The 20124-nt window shown below is 52.2% G+C and overlaps 1 protein-coding gene across 1 annotated transcript in view; it reads left to right on the top strand.

Moving 5' to 3' along the window:
• Nucleotides 1–2448: 2448 nt before the first annotated feature.
• The window catches only part of LOC104513959 (cystathionine beta-synthase-like), a 24589-nt gene continuing 6913 nt past the window's right edge, over nt 2449–20124 (top strand). The window contains exons 1-11 of the mRNA XM_010157469.1: nt 2449–2454; nt 2646–2774; nt 4834–4988; nt 8759–8865; nt 11266–11400; nt 12644–12723; nt 13964–14095; nt 15374–15443; nt 16701–16792; nt 17930–18055; nt 19038–19122. Of these exons, the coding sequence (XP_010155771.1) occupies nt 2449–2454; nt 2646–2774; nt 4834–4988; nt 8759–8865; nt 11266–11400; nt 12644–12723; nt 13964–14095; nt 15374–15443; nt 16701–16792; nt 17930–18055; nt 19038–19122 (1117 nt within the window). The remainder of the gene's footprint in view (nt 2455–2645; nt 2775–4833; nt 4989–8758; nt 8866–11265; nt 11401–12643; nt 12724–13963; nt 14096–15373; nt 15444–16700; nt 16793–17929; nt 18056–19037; nt 19123–20124) is intronic.

Consider the following 20124-nt stretch of genomic DNA (forward strand, 5'->3'; position numbering starts at 1 on the left):
GTGCAGGCTCCATCCTTGGAGGTTTTCAAGACCTAAGAGGACAAAGCCCTGAGAAGCCTGGTCTGAGCTTAGTGCTGACCCAGCTTTGAGCAGGAGGCCGGACAGGGGACCCCCACAAGGTCCCCTTCAGCCTGGGTCACTCACTCCGTGATTCTGTTAAACTGATGCTGCATGTGTCTTGCTCAGTGACAGCAATACCATTTCTTTAAAATAAAGCAAAAAATTGGCATTTTGCTTTGAATGGGGCAAGGTTGCACGTAACTCTCTCTGCCCTGCCCCTTTATTCCCTCAGTTTACTTAATGAGTGTCTTGATTTTTTTTCCTTTTGAAGTTATCAGTGCAATCTGATAACCTAATAATTGCAATCTCCTATCTGCTAAGTACTCTATAAACATCAGCCTATGCTCTTTGTCATATATTTTCAGTAAGTGACAGCAGCTGCAGGATTGCATGTTAACGTGCCCGGTCGCTTGGCTTGCTTCCCAGCTCCAGTGGATATTTCCATTTATCCTTTGTCCAGTCTGTGTCCTCTCAAGCTTCTCTATTTAGAAGAGGGTAACAGGGCTGCTGCAGGACACTTACAATTGGTGTAGATGTGTTTGTGCAGATGGTAGTTGAAGCTTCAGGCAGGGGTTAGAAGGACTACTGGGACACAGGTAAGAGTTTTGGTAATCAGGAGAGGACATATCTTTGCGTTGTGATATAAGGTGACTTATAACTGCACTGGAGGCAGTGTGGGGAGATGTTTGCACTGGACATTGCTCCTCTCGGCCATCCTTGGCGGCAGTCAGACTGTCCATAGTGACCCCATGCCTCTTTCTGCCCACGCTTCCCACCAAGCCTGCGTCTTCGTGGGATGTCACCGCTGAGACCGTCAGCAGCTCGCTGGTGTTGTGTCAAAGCCTCTAAAAGATACAGGAAGGTCAGTTTTTTCCCATCCTTTGGTACCATTTTCTGTCTCACATGGACAGTATTGGGGTTCCCACACTTCAGGCAATTTTTAAGGTTCCCTTCAGAACCCCAGTGGTTTTTGATGTATCTCAATTTAAATATGAATCCAGACCCTGGGCATAGCGACTCAGAGATTTTAGTGGTCCATAACTGGAAGGACATCTGTACAAGCCTGCAGCACCACTCCAGGAATTAGCCGACCCTTGATGAGATACGTGAGCGATCCTCCAGCAGAGGGGAATGTAGATGTTGACACAGTCAAGGGCTGGGTCTTCTTTCTTTGTTCTCTGGGCATCTAGAAAATACGGCTGTATCCACTTCGCTCCACTTTGGAGCGAACAAATGAAAACCCCGTTCTTGTAATTTTTTTAATATCAGATCTTAAGAGAACTGAACACAATGAGCAGGGCGCAACCTCATTTTTCAGGAGGTGGAAAGCCAGTAATGAGTGCCCTTCCCTCCGTGCACCAGCCAGCTCCTCACGGAATGATGCCTCCAACACTTAGCTTTGGGGCTGGGTTGGCTGCTCCTGTCAGGGGCAATGCTGGGGCCTGTGGCACTTCTTGGAGGTGGTGAGGGAGGTGCTGGGATGTTGCTGTTCACCGGCTGGTGCCCAAGGGGCATTGGGGTGCTCCTGAGCCCCTGGGGGGTGGGGGCTGGACATGTGGTGTTGGCTCAGCTGAAATGTGAAGTGGCTCTGGGGACGCCACCCTGAAGAGTGGGAGTGCAAATCTCAGCATGGAGGGGGGCCATTGGCACCGGGCCCTCTACGGCAATCCCCACAGCTTGGTGTCACTCCTGCAACTGCCCTATGGGGAAAGATGGGGCTCGGCCAGCACCCCATGAAGCTGGAGGGGAGAGGGGGCTTGTGTGGGAGGCCCTGCAGCCAATGCTGGCCTCCTTTGAGGTCAGCACCCACCGGTGCAGGAAGCCATGCACCGGCAAAGAGGAAAAAAGACAGGCAAAAGCAGCCCTGATAATTTTAGCCCCTTGCTTCTTCTCTCTTTCCACCCCACCACAGAGGGCATCAACAAACAAACCAAAAAAAAAAAAAAAAAAAAGACAGAAAAAATACTTGTAAAATCTAGTTTGTCAACATTTTGGTTGGTAACTGGTGACCTCAGTTGTGAAAGCGTGATAACTACCTCTCAAACACTGTGGCTTATCTCTCCTTTACCCACAAGTGACTTTTGCTCCTTCCCAGTTAATTCATTCAGTCAACAAGGGTTTGCTTGGGGAGATACACTCAAGGCCAACACAAATCCTGGCTTGCAAGGAAATGAACCCTTTTTTTTTTTTTTTTAAATGTAATCCCTCTCAAGGAGCAACAGGTTTGGCAGTGGTGGGGAAGAGTGCCGGGAGGCAAAGTTTGCCGGGAGAGTTTTTGTCGGGTCCAAGCCATTTTGACGTGACCGCCCTGCACCTTCATGGTCTCTCTCTGCTTTGTGGGGCTGGGGTCTGTGTCCCCAAAGGACAAACAGCAGCTCGGCACCTGACATGGCGGTGACCTGGAGTCCCCTGCCTGCTGTCCTGCTTCGAGTTCGATCTCAGGGCCAGGCACGGACATGAAGTGGTTGACCTCCGCCTTCAAGATGCCCCAGTGCCTCTGCCTGCGTAGACGGCTCGGCCGCACCCCGTGGGCCTTTTCATCTCTCTGCTATGGCTAGAGTAACGGTGCTGTTTCTGTATTTCAGGGACAGCCCACCACACAGTCAGCGAAGTGCAGCCCCATCCTCCCGGCCGGCAGGGAAGCCACCGGGAACGCACGGCACCGACCTCAGCTCGTCCCGCCACGCCGCTTCAAAGAAGCTCCCGCCACGTGGGTGAAGTGAGCAGGAGGAGGATGGCAGAAATGGTAATTAAGGCTGCCCTTGGGCTCACATGTGGAGCCGCACATGAATTAGATCATCAGGGCCCAGCCATAACAGCGTGCTGGCGGCTTGCCTGGCTGTCGTGAGTCAGCCGGGCTTCCAGGCACTGCAGGAAGCCCGGGCAAGCGGTGGCTTTATGGCCTGGGAGAAAGACGATGCTCTGCAGACCTGTTGGCTTTCGCTACCTGTGCTGTGTATGTTGGCTCCAGCGTCTTCCTGTCTGCTGCCTGAGCTCCTTCCCTGGGACAGTAGCTACACATCCCCTCCCCGTGGCATCAGGCCTGGTCCTTCTGCAGGCAGTCCTCTGCATTTAGGAATTAGGTATTTCTTCTTTGTGTCAATGGATTGATTCTATCAGATTTCAAAATCACATCTTTGTTCTCGATCTGAAGTGAAACGGGAGGTCCAACACCATGCCCTTGAGAATTACTACTGCGCTAAAGCTAACGAGAGCATGACACTTGCTGTAATTGCAAAATGCACCACCAGTAGTGCGGAAGACAGGGCAGGCTATGGTACAGCAGACAGGTTAACGCCAGCTTTCATCACCAGTGAGACACAAGTCTCCAGCCATGACCCTGCTGAGCTGCAAAGGTCCCTTTATTCAGCGAAGGCTGATCCAGGGCAAATTCGTTCTGTGAACAGAAAAGAAACTTCCAGCTACCAAACCCATGTGTCTTTTCTCCACGTGGCTGGTTTCCTCAGCACAGGAGGGTGGCTGGTGAGTTGCAGAGGGCCACGCCAGAGGGGTCACACCAAAGCTCCACGTAACCCTTGGTTCTGCTATTGCTCAGTAGCAGATGCTGAGAATAAGCTATAAAACCAGACTCCTCCTTTTCCCTGTCTATGCACCGGCAATGCAGAGAAACCAGCACAGCAGATTACCATGTTCACAGAGGCGGGTACCATTTAGGGCCAGTGTGCTTAAGAGCCACTAATGAACTCGACCTTTGTGAACTTGTTTAACCTTTTGCTGGTTCTACTTTTACCTCCTCTGCTCCTATAGCTGTTCCTGATAATTTCATTTTGCCTTATTATTTGGTGCTGAGGAAAAAAAAAAGTGACAGCCACCTTCTCCAGATCCCCCAGGATTTACCAGCCACCTGTCTCGTTTCCAGTTTGATGAATCCTTCTGTGTTTAAGCTGGTTTACTGTGGAAGTTGCCCTGCACCGCTGAGCACCTTTGCTGCCTTTCCCTGACATTTTGTGTCTACCGATTCTCTTCTTCCACTTTCCATGCACTGGGATGCCAGAGTAGAGGTGTCCTCTGGCCCTTTAAGGACCGCTACCACCTTACAAGTGTTCTCAAATTATCACTGCGTAGACTTACCTGCAGTTTCTTCAGTGCTAGGGTGAAAAATACTGCTCTTGACCAAATAATTAAATACAGAGCACCAAATTTTCTAGTGGAAGGGATGCTTCAATGTACATTAGAACAGGGGAAGGTTTACTGGAGATGGTGGCTAGGTGACAGGTTACCGTGTATGTGGGCTAGTATACCATTCCGAAAGACTGTTATGCATCTGTAGAAGCAGGTTTTTGAAATGCCAGTAGGACTCCCCCGTGCAGGCTGGTCAGCCTGCCTTCACACCCAAATGTCATTTCTTGCCTTCAACAATGATTACCCAGGCACCTGCCTGCCCGCTTTTCATAGAATCACAGAATCACAGACTGGTTTGGGTTGGAAGGGACCTTAAAGACCATCCAGTTCCAACCCCCCTGCCATGGGCACAGACACCTTCCACTAGACCAGGTTGCTCAAAGCCTCATCCAGCCTGGCCTTGAACACTTCCAGGGATGGGGCATCCACAGCTTCTCTGGGCAACCTGTTCCAGTGCCTCACCACCCTCTCCGTGAAGAATTTCTTCCTGATATCCAATTTAAACCTCCTCATTTTCAGTTTAATCTCGTTACCCCTTGTCCTGTCACTACAGGCCCTTGTAAAAAGTCCCCCCAGCTTCCTTGTAGTCCCCCTCCCAGGTGACTGTGGGTCTCTGTTTCCACACCACAGGAGCTGACCAAGGCGTGCCTGCTCGTGAACGGCAGTTGCGTGGGAGCTCAGGAAAGCAAAGCCGACAGCACGTGGATTCTTCCCAACTTGCCCAGTAAGTGCATGTGGACAGCTGCAACGCCTGCCACCAAGTCTCCACACTCCTGCGCGGCCTTGTAAGTAATTCTTTCACACTGGTTAATTCACCGCGCAGGCAGCTCAGCACCTTTTTCTGAAGTACTGTCGTTATACCAGGATGGTCATGACCAGAATCAGTAGTTTGACAATATGTTAATGTCAGTTTATCTTCTGAGAGGTAAACCCCATCTAGTATGTCCTCCCCAGGAACAACTTTCTCATTCCCTTTAATACTGCAGAAAGACGTGGCTGACTCGAGACTCAGCTCTGTGTTTTCCTGCACACATTTCAAAGCGTCTGCTAGTGTGGGGCATCTCATTTTGGAAGAATTAAGAGATTCCAGAGGAAGATTTCCACCAGGGACTTGCACCCTTCTGCAGGGTGGGCTCCCCGAGGTCTGGTGTGGCACAGCAGTGGCGAAGGCGCTCGGGGAGATGCCAGGCTGGCTCTCCTGGCTGTGGTGTGATGCACCCGTACGCCTCAGCGCTGTCACGCCCATCCCGTTGTACCGCCGTGCAGTCGTCAGTCCAAGGGCTGCAGTCTGGCCGCCCTCGTTCATTCCGACAGTCCGCGGCTGTGTGTCAGATTTTGAAGTGCTAGCAGCGTCTTCACCCCGGGCTAAGAGACCTCCACAAACACAGACAACTGGGGCCTGGGCTTGTGGAAAACAACCCACACAGGGGTTGCCCACTCTGCCTAAGTGACCTGAGAGCGCAGCGCGAGGCGGAGTGTTTGCTGTGAGCGGCTCTTGTCCTCCCAGCAGCCGGTTTCCTCCCAGGGTGAGGTAAGCCTGCCAAAGTGCCCAGACTAGCCTAGACAAGAGGTGTTTTAATGGCCCGGCAAACGAGACCCAGACAAGCTACTAAAGATAAGGCTGTCCTATAAATGTCAGGGGAACTGCGGACACGTCCCTGCTGTGCCAAAGATGTAAAACATGAATTCAGCTCCAGCGTGTGAGGAACTGGAGCCTGTGGGGGGTGCGGCACGGCTCTGTATGGATGCCTGCCAGCCGGGAGCTGGCTGGGGGAGCTTCGTACGGCATGCCAGGCAGGGCACGGCCACCAGTGTGTGTGAAGCCCAAACCAGCCTCCGTGTCTGGTCGGTGAGCGAGGAGTGGGCTCCACAGTCTCAAAGCTGATCCAGCAAACGTACATGCAGGCACTCACCCAGTGCCATCCCTGCAGCTAGCCCCTAGGGCAGGATCAGCTCTTTTCAGTCAAAAAGGTAGGTTTTTTTCCCCAGTTATCATGCTGAGCAGGAAAACATTCTTGGTTTTTAGCAAAGTAGCATCAGGATGCTATGGGGCAGCAAGGAAGGGTGGGTGCCAGGGCCCATCTGAGAGTGCTGAGGGGGCCCATGCAGCGTTGCTGAGGCAAGGACTGAAACATAACCCACTGTATAGCAGTGGAGAAAATACACTGGGACACATCACACCATTTCTTTTACTTTGTAGAAGTGCATGGGGGCTTGGGAGGGGGGGCAGGGGTGAGATGTGTTTTCTCTATTCTGGGTAAACCACAGATGGCAGCTGACGTAGCCAAAATCTTACCACTTTCTGAGATTCCCATGTGAAACCTCACTGAGTGTTGGGGGTAGAAGCAGAGGATGGGAGAGCGAGGGAGAAGACGAGATGTTATTTTAATTAAGAATGTTCATTATACACATTTTTCCAAGAGGTAGGCTAGTTCTGGGCCAATTCTGACCTTCTATAACCTCAGCAAGAATCACTTGGTTTTCCAGGACTGTCTTTTTCCCTGGACACCTTACGGAATAATGTGTTATGAGCAAAAGAAGAAATCTTGGAGGGAAACCCTCCTTGTCCACTGCAATCCTGAGCTGGTACCAGCAGCTGCAGGACCAGCGTGTCCCCATGACACCCTCCAGGAGCACCAAAGGCATTTGCCACAGATGCTGGTAACCATAGACCTGCTGCCCTCAGGCCCATGCACAGAGTTCATGCAGCTGGGGAAGGAAGCTGACCGCGCTCCTATTATTTTCTGTAGTAAAATACGGTAGCGATTAGGAAAGGAATTTGATGGGAACTGTGGAAAATTTGCCCCAGAGTGAGAGAAAGGTTATTCTTTTTAGTGGATGGTAGCTGGTGGCAATGCAAAAGAGCAGGCCAGTTTCTGGTTCCCACCTTCACCCCCCGTAGCAAGACTTGCCCCTGCATGCAAGGCAGCAGGGGTTGCCTTCCCGCTCCCTGGGGGTCCCCTCGCCAGACCCCACCACAGCCGACCTCGGAGCCACACAGCACCTTGCCGTGCCACATCGCGCCTTTCTGGGGTTCAAAGGGAACGGTAGCATCTTGTTTACCACAATTACTGGCTGAAGGTAAAAGAATGGCCTTGCTTTCTTCTCTCGAGCTGACTTTCTGCCATCTAGGTGTGCAGTATAACATGCAGGTCCCTCTCTGGAAAGCCAGGCTTTAGTTAAACACCAACTGAAGGAGATGGAGTCTCCGTGTGCCATGGCTCAGCACCACTGAAATCCTTGGGCATTTTGATGGCTTTTAGAGCAGGTGGAAAATGGCTGCAGCCAGGAGGGAAGCTCATTTATGGAGTCATGGCCTGATGTTCACCAGCACAAAACAGAGGTTGTAATGTGCATGGTAACACTTTCCACAGAGGGAGAGGTAACAGCACATATGAATACTTGATCGTCTCTGGGCTTGAGATGTAAAGGTCTGGCTGCTTTTGGTAGTAAAGACCTGCACTAAACCCTGGTACTCTTGAAAAGCCAGAATTGTTCCTATTACGCTTGCAAAACATGGAGGGAGGTGTGTGTCTTTAAGTAAATCAGCATGTCATCCCTGCACCATATGGACTTTCTGTCAGCAGACAACCATCTGCCTGGCTGCGATAGCAGATGAGGATAACCCGGGTTCAAGGTTCAAAGGATGATAGCGGGCGAGGGCTGTGCAAAGGAGAGCTGAACAGCGAGGGAGTGGGGCTTTGTCACCCCACTCAGAGGCATGCGCTGGCTATCAACCAGGGGCAATGCATTTGTGGACCCAGTAAACACAGACCTCGTCAATCTTTCCCTCTGTCTTTTAAAAAGTTCAAGGATGAGAGTTCCCTGGCTGCGTGGCAAGATGCGTTGGGTTGTGTGTTGGGCAAACAAGTCTTTTTTCATTCTGGTTGTAATTGCTGTGATGTGGTTCTTGGCTTCTGCCAGAGTCTGGCAGAGACTAGCAAAACTGGGAGGCTGGTTTGCATTGACCCAAGAGCTCAGTTTAATTATTTGCAAAAAAAACTCAACAACCCTCCAGAGTCCCTGTGGCTTAGGCCTCTCTGACGGCTTGGAGCCAACCTTGCGAGGCTGGGAGTCCTGGCCAGCTGAGCAACAGTGGCCAAGAGATAGCTGAAAATGTGAAAAGCAGAGGTGGTGCTGGGTAGGATGGAGGAAAGAAGAGGAGCCTGGTAGTATGCACGACCTTCTGTCTTTGTCACCCACTGTGTGAAATCCCAAGGCTTGTCAGCTCTTCTCCCTTCACTTAGGTATAGGTATAGGTCTGGCCTAGGGCCTTCCAGGACAAGACGTTTCAGAACAGGTCTGAAAATTAATTACCTTCTATTTTACACAAAACAATTAATAACTCGCAGTAAGAATGATGGAAAACCATAACTAGCTCCTGTTGCCATTTATTGTCGATGGGGACCTTCTCTCTTGGAAATGGGATGTCTCTCAGTGGTCTTGCTAAAGTTGCTGAACCCTCACACAGATTTTACCTTGTTTCACGTTGCATAACGGTTGCTTTGATTTGACATATTCCATTCCACCCCCCCCCCCCCCCGCATTATTTCAGGCCAGAAGAAACAAAGATCTTGCCCAACATCCTGAAGAAAATCGGCTGCACCCCGATGGTCCGAGTCAACAAGATTGGGAAGTCCTATGGGCTCAAGTGTGAGCTCTGTGAGTGTCCCCTTTCCACCAGGTTTTTCCATGCCACGAGGTGAAGGTGAGGGGCGGTGTTAGAGCGGGGCTTCAGCAGAGGCTCTGTGGAGAGCAAGGACAGACGGGAAGGGCCAGATGCAGCACGTGTTGGGTATTGCCGCTTATTAGGTTACACTACAGTCGTTTGTCAGACCAAACAGGATGGTTTCAGGCTGCAATGGACAGGAGGCTAATGGTAGTGGTGGCACCTCTCCTCCCAGACATGTGCAGCATAAGCTCAGAGCAGAGCTGGGCTGAATTTGGGAATGACCACGTCACATCAACAAGCAGGGATGCTGCAGCAGCTGGGATAGCATGCAGTGTGCGTTGGAGGGACTGGCCAAGCCTTCCCAAAATGCGGTGGCTGGGATGGGACAAAAGGGATGGCGGGGCTCTTCTGCAGCCTGCCCAGGCAGAGGGAGCAGCTCAGGCTGCAGGAACAGATGCCAGCATGGTCCCTGGCTGCCAGGCAGAGCTCTTGCACAAAGGGACTCTACTCTGCCATGGCATCCCCTCTGCTGCATCATCTGGAGCCAGACCAGGCGCTGCCATCTGCTGCACCACTGTTCTGGGGGCAGCAACTGCTTCCCTTGGGGACCTTTCCAAAATGCAGCCCCCGGCATGGCAGCGGGGGCAGCAGGCAGCTGGGTTTATCAGCGACACACATGCCAGGCCCTGATGCTAAAAGCCAGGCCAAAGAGAGCTGGCTGTGGGGCCAGGTTTTCCAGCAGGACCCAAGTCTTCTCCCTGCGGGGATGTTAGCATAGCACTGGTGGTATCTCATGTAAAGGCTGTTTTTAACCTCGTCCCCTGTAGAAATAAGGATGATATGGTTAGGCTGTCCCTGTGTATATGGACTTTTCAGTCTCCTTTTCTGTAACTTTTAACTCTAATTAATTGATTCCAGCCAAATTGGGCAGGAGGACAGTAAGATTCATGAGTGTCACGTAGCTGGGTAGGAAGGAGAGATTTGATGAGTGCTCGCACACAACAAAAGGGCACAGCAAGACCTTGCAGTCCTACGTGGCAGCCAGGAATCCACCCAGTAGTCAGCCTTCACCGGCCACACAGCCATATGGAGCACACCGTGCTCCTCAACCAGATCCCTCCTCAGGATCAGGGATCCTCAGGCCCCTGTCCCTGCAAACTCCACGTTGCACCACCTCTCGCTTCCCGGAATGAGACCTCAGGGGACGGTGGGAGGACCGTGGAGCAGAGGTGGCAGAGGCAGGAGGACAGGTCTGCAATGCCTGGTCCCCCTGAAGCAGTCTGTCCCTTGGAGGATGTCTTGCTGGGGCCAGCGGTTTATGGGAGCAGGAGGATTTGGGGCAAACTGCAGTGGGGAAGCTGGGGAGACCCTGTTTGCTGGGATGGTGTCTCCCTCCCCTGGAGCAGAAGGGGAAGGAGAGCAAGGACAGGCAGAGCAGCTGCATGGTCCTCTCTGTGCAGGTCAGCACAGAGCTTCTTGCCAAGCAAATACACGAAACCCCGCAGCACTGCTGTGTTGAGGGAGCAGTTACGGTTGGACAGGATTGCCTTGTAATCTGTGCCTCCAGCTGAAGTGTTGGCACTTTGCATTATAAAACGTAACGATGAGCACACGATTTTTTCCCCTGTTGCTTTGGCTGCACAAATCTGTTTGATTTGTCAGCTTGAAGTAACTGTCTCTGCTAGGATGACACCCTGAAAGTACTCATTTTGTGCTGTTGTCTGTAAAACAGAGCTCAGTACCACCAGTTCAGTTGTAGATGCTCGTCAAAACCTTGGTGGGAAGAGCCCTGCCCAGAGTGTTAGCGGTGTGGAGGGCCTGATTAGGAACAGGGGTGTGCCTTGCAGTTTCAGCACACCTTGGACAGTCTCTGTTATTTGGGTTTTTTGGTAGTTGAGCAAAGAAAGCATAATTTTGGCTGACACCTGAAAGTGTCATCCCTGCAGAAAGGCACCTTTGTAGATACCTATTAATAATTGTCGTGCCCCAGGGCAGACCGTGAGACCTTGCTGTTAACCTTGACACAGGGCCTTGCTCGGAGAAGAGCCCTCAAGGCAGGGCAGGAAGGTATATTATACCACTCCGGGACCTTCCACCTAGCAATCACCGTATGTCCAGCTGATTTTAAACCCATCCTGGACTTACCAGGCTGCCTTCAGGCTGCTGCAGGTAGACAAAACTTGGAAGAAATATGGACTATGGGCAGGTATGCTGATGGGAATCCTGTGGCACCCTGTAAGGAGATAGTGGAGGCACTCTCCCGAGCAAAGGACCATCCCGCAGGGAGGGAATGGGTGTCCTCAAATAACTGCAGTGAGGACTGGGGGAGCAAGGAGCTGGTGCTCCAGGCTGCAGCTTGTCCCTGACAGAGCCTCCCCTTTTGTTTCCAGTGGCAAAATGTGAGTACTTCAACGCGGGAGGCAGCGTGAAGGACCGCATCAGCCTGAGGATGGTGGAAGATGCAGAGAGAGCTGGGATTATAAAACCAGGAGACACGCTGATCGAACCCACTTCAGGAAACACAGGTGGGAAGGGAAGGGATGCTCCCTCCACTGGGGTATCAACCAGGGTGGCATCTCTGAGGGGCTGCCGGAGAGGCAGAGATTTGAGGAACTCTTGTTACAAGGTCAACCTGGGGGCCCGTGGCTCCGGCTCTGTCCTCCCCTCCACAGGCGGCCCAGAATGCTGAGGTGCCTTGTTGCTGAAATTCCCAAGAGCCTGTGAGGGTCCCAGGCCTGTGCCTGGCAGGTGACCTCATGGCAAAGAAACAGCCTCCGGAGCTGGGGGAGCCAGGGCAACCCTGGGTGTTTTCAGGCTGGGAAGCTCTTGAATATTCCAAGATGCCCAGAGAGGGTTTTCCTGATGGCTTGGAAGATAAATTGGGGTTTTTTTTCCCCTGTCACTGTGATGCTGCTGAGGCACTAGGTTATGGTGGAGTATGAGATGCAGGAGACAACAGCTTCCCCCCTATTTTGCAGCCTGCACAGGACCATCGGTACAAGTTCTCATGTTCCTTTGCTGCCTCCTGCAGCAGTGTCCCCACCACGTCAGGGATGCATGTGTGCACAGTGTGCTTTCCTGCAACAAGGCACAGCGAGGCTCTCCAGGTGCTCTGGGCAGAGCTGAGGCCATGTCCCTTACTCTACTCCCCTCCGCTGCTGCCCTGCTGCCGCCTCCCATCACTAGCCACGCGGAACAGGGCTGTCTCTAGGAATTTTACTCCTTAACACCCCATTTGCTGCAGGTTCCCCAGAGCCAGTCTCCCCTTTCTCCAGACACATCCCACATCCCCTCGCACTGTTCCCCAGTGCGCTCCCTGCCCACCCGGGGCAGTCGGGGCAGCACCATGTTCCCTACAACTTTCCATAGGGATGTGCTGCTCCGACCTCACCTTCCCCCTCTAGCGAGGGAGCAGCTGGCTCTATCCATCACCCCTAGTGAAATTGGAGCGGAGGTCCCCTTTGCCTGCTCGCCATGGGGTGACATGTGCAGCACTCTGTGTTCATGCCCCACAGCTGAGAGAGTTTGGTGGGGGGGAAGGCACTCCTGGAGCAAAATCAGCTCTTCTGTGTTTTGGGAAACAAAGGAAGAGGCCTGAGCCTTCCCAGACTACCCGACGCTTGCAGCACATCCTGGAGGATGCCCGCCTCAGTGAACATTTCTTGGTGATGTTCACTGGTGGGAGAGAGGAGCGTAGGATGCCACGCACGTCGGTCAGCCTTGCCAAATGCTGTTGTCAGCCAATTCCCTTTCCTCCCCTCCACCCAGGAATCGGGCTGGCACTGGTAGCTGCAGTGAAAGGATACCGCTGTATCATTGTCCTGCCGGAGAAAATGAGCATGGAAAAGGTCAGCCCTCTGTACCGTATTACCCCACCGTCGGGGAACATCTCCTTCCCTCTCTCTGCCCCTCCCTTTCTAGAGATGAGCGTCCTCTCCTTTAAAGGCCAAGGAGCCGCCCCACACACATCACACACTGACATAGCTTTGTAGTTATTCAGAATATTTCCTTTTGATGAAAAAAGAGCATGCTGTGATGGCCTGGCTGATGATCTAGCATCAGAGGTGCCGCTGGGGTCATGTATTCACCCAACATGGTGCGTGGCTGCAGAGAAGTGGAGCAACATCTGCTGTCTGCAAGGGCAAGGGCTGAGTGGAGGAGAGGAGAGGCAGGCAAAGGGCCAAGGCTCAGCTGCTGCTCCTCCTAACTTCCCCTCTGACACCTGATGTGTCACTTGGTCTCCCCGTGTCTCTACGGTTTTCTTTAACCTGGAGACACTTATGGTTGTCTGAGCTGCTTTCTTGAGATGGCGGAAGTCAGGTCACTTGCACGAGAGCTGATGATCAGGTGAAACTGCTGTCCTGGAGATGGCAGAAATCTCTGCCTTGAGGGGGCCAAAGTCTCACAAACTGTTCAGCTGAACTCATGGCAGAGAAGCCAGACCTGCACCCTGACTTGGCTCAAAACCGAGCCCTTCTCCAAAGCGCCATCCTCATTTCAATCTCGCTTACGCTGTGTGGATCAGGTGCCACCTCCAGCTGACATGGGCTTCATCTCCAGGCACCCTGACAGTCACCCACCCCTCTCTTTTGACTCCCTCTTCACCTGACAGACGCATTCCCAGCGGATTATTACCCTAGGGCTCATTGGTAGTTGCTCCTTCCCCGTGCTTGGTGAGGGGAGGGAGGGGACTTGGGGACGAGACAGCTTTAAGACCTCCTCCTTGCATACAGGGCCTCAGACCACAGCACACAGGGCATGTTGCTCCCTGCCTCAGTTCCCTCTGCCCCTTCCCCCAGGCACCAAGGAGCAGCACAGTGTTACCCACCTCTGCTGTGTCCCCAGCCTGCCCTCCGAGTAGGATAGGCCAGGCTTGAATCTGCATGCCAGCTCCAGGCAGGAGGCCTTGGGTGCCAGGAGGATGTCAGAGATAGTATAACCAAGAATCGGACATTGTATCTCCAAAGGCTAAGTGTGTCCCGCCTGCGAAATCCCTCTGGCATCTGACGCAGCCGTGAGCCCGCAGGTTCAGATTACCATTTCTACGTGGGATCAGTTGTGTTACATCTACTCTCTTCCCTCTCAAAGGTCGATATTCTGAAGGCGCTGGGTGTCGAAATTGTGAGGACCCCGTGCACCCGCTTTGATGCTCCGGAGTCTAACATTCGTGTTGCCTGGAAGCTGAAAAGTGAAATCCCAAACTCTCACATCCTGGACCAGGTAAACACTGTTCCTCCACTGACTCTTTCCAAGCACGGTTTACAGTGTGTGCTCCCAGTGTGCTGGTGTCTGGGGGCTTCATTCAAGCTGGCAAGGAGGTGGATTTTGTCAGTTTTATGACGTTGAAACTTAATTGCTCTGTAAAGCACGGAGTGGCAGAAACAAAACAAGGGACACTTCCCAACCTGTAATACTTCTTCCAAATCCGGGATGTGGGTGAGGCTGGGTTTTCTTGCACACTTCAAAGACTCCTCAAATTGCTTCAGATTTAACTTTGACCTGAAAAAAAAAAAACCCACCACTTTTTATGCCTGTCTAGCAGCCTCTGTTCTGCCTCAGAAACAAGCCTCGTGCTGTAAAGGGCCAACGCTGATGATTCATGCCGGCAGTTCCTGCAGCACCGGGTCTTCTACAGGAGGGCACTTCTCCCCCAGGTCTGACCCCACTGCAGGAAAGCATCCCTACACTGAGCAGGAGGGAGCCCCTGTAGTGCAGAAAAGCTGGGGAAGCTCCTTCCTTTTAAGAAAAAGGGAGATCAGTGTCTGAATAAGCTTGTCGGAAGCAGCCCACCTCGGGCTGCACACGTTTCAGTGCTGTACCTGCGTACTCCCTGTAGTAAAACCCTCTGTATAGGTAGGACAACCACTCTGGCCCAAAGTGCCCAGCCACCTAAGTCACTGCGCTGCCAACCACAAATGCCCCTAAATGACAAAACAGCTGTCAAAATTATATATATATATAATGTACGATACTTGAAAAAAGTTTTCTAATGTGGCTTTTGAGGAGGGATTTTTGTTTGTTTGTTTTCTGAGCTTTTTAGGAATATTGTGGAGCTGTTTTCGGCTTTTTCAAGGCAACAGAAAAGAGGAAAATGCTTCTATCTAGGCAATATCTAAAATACTGAGGAGTTCTCTTCCCTCCCGCAGCTAGGGCTTTAGCAAAACCACCAGACCCCACAGATCTGGCAATGCAGCATTATGGGATAGCCACACCATCCCCACAGCCAATGGGCACCAAGTGCCAGGGAGTGAGTATTTGTGGGCACATGTAATCTTCCAGTGTGGACAAATCCCAAGTGTCCTTGGAAATCTGCCCCAAAGTGACAACCAAGAGGAATTACCTGTGACCTGGCCCGGCTGGGTTGCAGTCCACCCCTCACCAGGGAGAGGAGGGGGCAGTTGCATGCTTTGGGTAAAGCTCATCAGGAGCTATTGCTAGTTTGGTATTTGACCTACGCTTCACACGGTAACTCATGGTGTTCTCTGTTGAAATAAACAGTACCGAAACCCAAGCAACCCCCTGGCTCATTACGACACCACGGCGGAGGAGATCCTGGAGCAGTGTGAAGGTATGGTCTGTGCTATTTTTTCTATGTGCTGAGGGTGGGCAGAGGGCTATAGCCCTCTCAGAGAGGCTTATTTTACATCTTTTATTGACATGAATGTCTAGAAACGGCTGAAACAGACTGCAGGTGAAGGCACCCTGAGACGCAAAGTGTCGCAACTGCTCACAACCCACTTCAGATACACGGGACTCTACAGGGCTTCCTGGCTATGGCCTCCCTTTCAAAAGCCTGAGGGAGGAGACCAGAAGTTTAACAAATTCAGGCTGCACCCAAGGAGGAAGAACCCATCTCTCGGTGGCTACAGCATCTCTGTGACCCGTGGGCAGGGAACACAAGATGGCCCGAGAGGCCTCACTGGGGAACCTAAGCCCGCCAGGGCACGGCAGGCTGCATTGATCCAGCATGCTCATTTGCAAATCAGAATAGGCTGAAACTTCACAGGCTAATGGCATTTGATATGGCAGTTGGGGAGGATAAAGGACTATCCCAGTCCATGTCCGTGTGAATGGAAGTGGCATTTATTGCCAGTACTGGGAGCACTGCAGAATGTAAAGGGGACTCGAGGGTTTTAACCGGAGAGCAGTTGTCATAACAGTAAAGCAGTCGGGTAGCAACAGGAACAAGAGAGTCACAGCCCTCCCTCCCTGCAACATTTATATTTGCTCCTTCTGGCTGCCAGAAGTGAATTACAAGTCCCCTTTCCCCAGTGCAGTTGCAGCATAAGACTCTGAAGGCCTGACTCTGATTTTGCTCCTACCTGTCCTAAATCAGTATCATTTCACTGATCCGGGGGGGTACATCTGACCGACATGGGTGCTAGGGCAGAGCTCTGCCATCTCTCCGCTGCAGATGCTAACACTAGCCAAAAGGTTGTGCCTGTTGTTGACGCGTGCTGCTGTTCACAAGCGCACTTCGCTTTGACGCGGTGAAGTTTGAAAGGTCTGGAAGCGCTGAGATGCTCCCTCCCCCTTAAGCCAGTAGATGCCAAAGATGCAGGAATCATGAGACCAGTGGGAGATCTGGAGGTCACCCTCAGCCCCCTGCACTGAGGCAGGACAAACCGTTCTCAGACCCTGCAAGCTCACTTGAGCTCCTCCCCAGGAGCACGCTTTGGCATGGCATCTGCCTATCCTTTCCACACACGGGGTTTTGCGGCCAAGGCACATGGTTTCTGCAGCTGCACAGGGCCCTGCATAAAGGGGAGACTGTGCTGGAGGCTATGCCGAGTCCCTTCAAACCTCTCTCTTCCCTGACCTGCAGGCAAGGTCCACATGGTGGTCATCGGGTCTGGCACAGGGGGCACCGTCACTGGCGTCGCCAGGAAGCTGAAGGAGAAGTGCCCAGAGTGCAAGGTAAGCTGGGAGGCAGGGCTGCCCATTGGGAACTGTAGCCCCCCTGGGTTTTCCTGCTGGTGCTTTTGACCAAGCCTAAACCCAATGGCTCACCTGAGCTAGCAGTTGTCTCCACATATTTGCTTTTTCACAGCAAGCTTGGCTTTTGTTGGAAGAAATTTGGTGTTCCACTCAGCTTGGACTAGATTCACCCTTAGAAGCCAAAGGCTCCACAGCCCCATTACTAGCCCTATGCTGCCCGGTGCCCTGCCCTTTGCGGGGCACTGCTGGTTGTTCCTCGCCCCAGAAGTGGCCAGCCCAGCCCACAGCATTACTGTTCCTGCTCCTGGCTAACCTGCCTGATGAAGGTTTCTGCTCTGGCAGCTCCGCAGTGAGGGCAGAGCCTGCAAGCGCTTCTCACGTGCCGCTGCAAAAGCCTCTGTGCCACAAGGCTGGCACCAGCCATAGATGCTCATTCTGCAGAGCCTGTGCTTCAAGGCAGACTGGAGGCTTGAGGGTTAATGCCTCCCCACCGTAACCGGCATGTGAGCAATCCCTGATCCGCCAAATTGAGATGGTGGGGACCCAGCCAGCGGGACTTGGGCAGGCGATAACATCACTGATGGCTTGAAGCTGCGCGTGGAGCGGTGTCACCATCCCTCCTTAAGCTGAGCGCTGAGGGAGGCAACCTCGGCCCAGATGTGAAGCTGTAACAAACCAGGGAGGTGTCGCTGCCAGCCAGCACCACTAGATCCTGAAAGGATGTCTGTAGCCATGGGTTTCCACAGGTTTGAGCTAGCTGGCTGGCTTTGCACTGGAGAAGATTAAGGAGCGCTCACACTATCCAAAGGGTTGAGTTTTGGAAGCAGCAGGCTCTGCCAGAGGGGTGATGACAAGCACCTTGAGACTGGTAACATTTAAGCCACCGGTCACTTCTGCAGCAGCTGAACACTACCTAGGATCTGTTTAAAAAGTCAGTGGGAAACAGTACCCTTTTATCCTGGAAGGTCTCCGTGCTGCCAGTGGATAGGAATATTAATGAATATCATGGGAAGGAAAACTGCGCTGACAAGGGTGTGGGTAATTTTTCCTTTGAGCTGTGTGCTTGACCATTTCCGAATTCCCTTTGTGGTTTAACAAAACTCCCTTCCCTCAAAGATCATCGGCGTAGATCCCGACGGCTCCATCGTCGCTCTGCCTAGTGAGATGAACAGGACGAACACCACCACCATCGAAGTGGAGGGCATTGGGCATGACTTTATCCCTACTGTCCTTGACAGATCGGTAAGTAGCCGTGTGAGGAGGGGCCTCTCTCTGAACTTTGGCTTTGCATCCAGCCTGCTCCCAAGTTCAGAGGCAGCCAGACCCGGCACCCAGCCGTGGCCCAGCCCCAAGGCTACTCGTGTACCTTCCCAGTGCAAGCCGACCTGTTGTGGGGGGATTGAGACCCCACCACTAAAGCAGCTCTGAGTAAATCTGACTGTAACTGACATACAAGGAGAAGCCAAATACAGGGGGAATAAGGACTATGCCTGGTACCCGCTGCCTCAGCTCAGCCTTGCCAGCGTTCAGGGCCGCACAGAGGCTGCCCTTCTTCACACTCGTGTTCCCGAGCCTTCGCTGTCGTAGGCACCGCACACACGCAGCAGAGACCCTGCACCATTTATGGGCTGCAAGACAAGATCCTGGCTATATAAAATAACAGATCATGAACCTCACACAGCTTCTTGTCAGGTGTCTTTTCGTGTGTCACTTGCCAACAGGAATAGAACTTTAAAGCCCCAACTCAAGCTGCCTGTGCTCCCCCAGCCTCATTCTTAGAAAGGTCCCCCACAGCCTGCAAACCCAGATTCTTTCTGTTTCCAGGTGGTGTGTTAATTACAACTCTGCTGCCTGCACGCAGCTTTAGAGTTTTGACCTGTAGTAACCCAAAACTCTGTTTGCAGTTGGATTTGATTTTGCCTGGTAAAATCGTGACCCTTGAGGTAGCCTAGCCTGGGACATCATGAACACCACATCCGGCCTCTGGAATTCCCAGACATCCCTAACTCTCCAAAGGATGAGTGCTGGCTGGAAGGGCTAGGGCGGGTGCCTGGAAAAAAGGACACAACCTCTGTTCCCTGACAAATGTGTTTGTTTTCAATCAGTGCGGAAAGCAGCTCAAAGCTGCCAGATGTTGTAGGCATCAGCACCCCAGCGTGCCTGACAGGCTCAGGACAGCGTGAAATAACACTTCCAGAAACCAACCTTCTTGCTCTCTCTCCAGGTGGTTGATCAGTGGTACAAATGCAACGACAGAGACTCATTCCTCATGTCTCGCAGGCTGATTAGAGAGGAGGGATTATTGTGTGGTAAGCACCAATGACCACAGTTGCTTCTCTTACGAAACCTTTTGAGCCTCATCCTTTTGGGATCAAAACCCTACGGGTTAGGTGCTCTCTGCATTTTGTGTCTGCCAGGTTAACGGGGCTGAATGGCTCAACCCCAAGCTGGTGTGTAGGTCGCTGTGGACTTCAGAGGTGGGGCAGTAAGTTGTGATCTGGGATCTGACTCATCGGCCACAATAATTATAGAAGCAATAACTCTCCTCTTACTGGAACACTTTTGCACATGGAACTGGATCTTCAGGCCTAACTCTGCGCGGTGTAGTGTTACACGGGATGAAGAGAGGATTAATGGGACTGGGGGCAGGACAGGTGGGCCAACAGCTCTGCGGGGCTGTACTCCCTGTCACTGAACGGTTGCCACACTAGAGGTGCCAGGTTTGGACCAGGAAAGTTTGAAAGTAAAGAAATGTAGTATGTTCTTACTGAGTATTTCTCCCTGTGCCAACAAGCTGTAAGTGATCCCACCGGCTTTCCAAAATGAACAGGTGCCCTCAGACAAACCCTGCTTGTACCCTAAGAGCCTCTACATGGCATCAGCGTTTTTCAGCCTCCCCTGCCACCGAGCAGATAGCTATAGGTTTGCGTCCAGGACCAGACAATATGTAGGCTTGTAGTTACAGCTGATAAAAGTCCTGAGCGCTCACGTCCAGGGAGTTTTGAAAAAGGTCAGGCCATTTGAAGAAATCTTTCAGTGTTGATTTAACCCAGCAGGCATGGAGTCACTGTGCTTCAACAGAAACCACTTGCTGAACTCAACTATAATTTGTGAATAGCTTCGTGTTCCCTGAACTGCATTTTTCAGGGCCTTTCCTCATTTGTTTGAACAATGTGACCCAGTGCTAATTAACCTGCTGTAAAATACGTGCTGCTCTGAATGCAGTGTGTAATTGGCACACAGATAGTGGAATGTGTTTGACTTCCAGTACTCGAACTACCGGTGGAAGAATTGCCTCTATAAAGCAGGGA

This window comes from Eurypyga helias, unplaced genomic scaffold, assembly GCF_000690775.1.
Source record: "Eurypyga helias isolate BGI_N326 unplaced genomic scaffold, ASM69077v1 scaffold11018, whole genome shotgun sequence".
NCBI classification, from domain to species: domain Eukaryota; kingdom Metazoa; phylum Chordata; class Aves; order Eurypygiformes; family Eurypygidae; genus Eurypyga; species Eurypyga helias.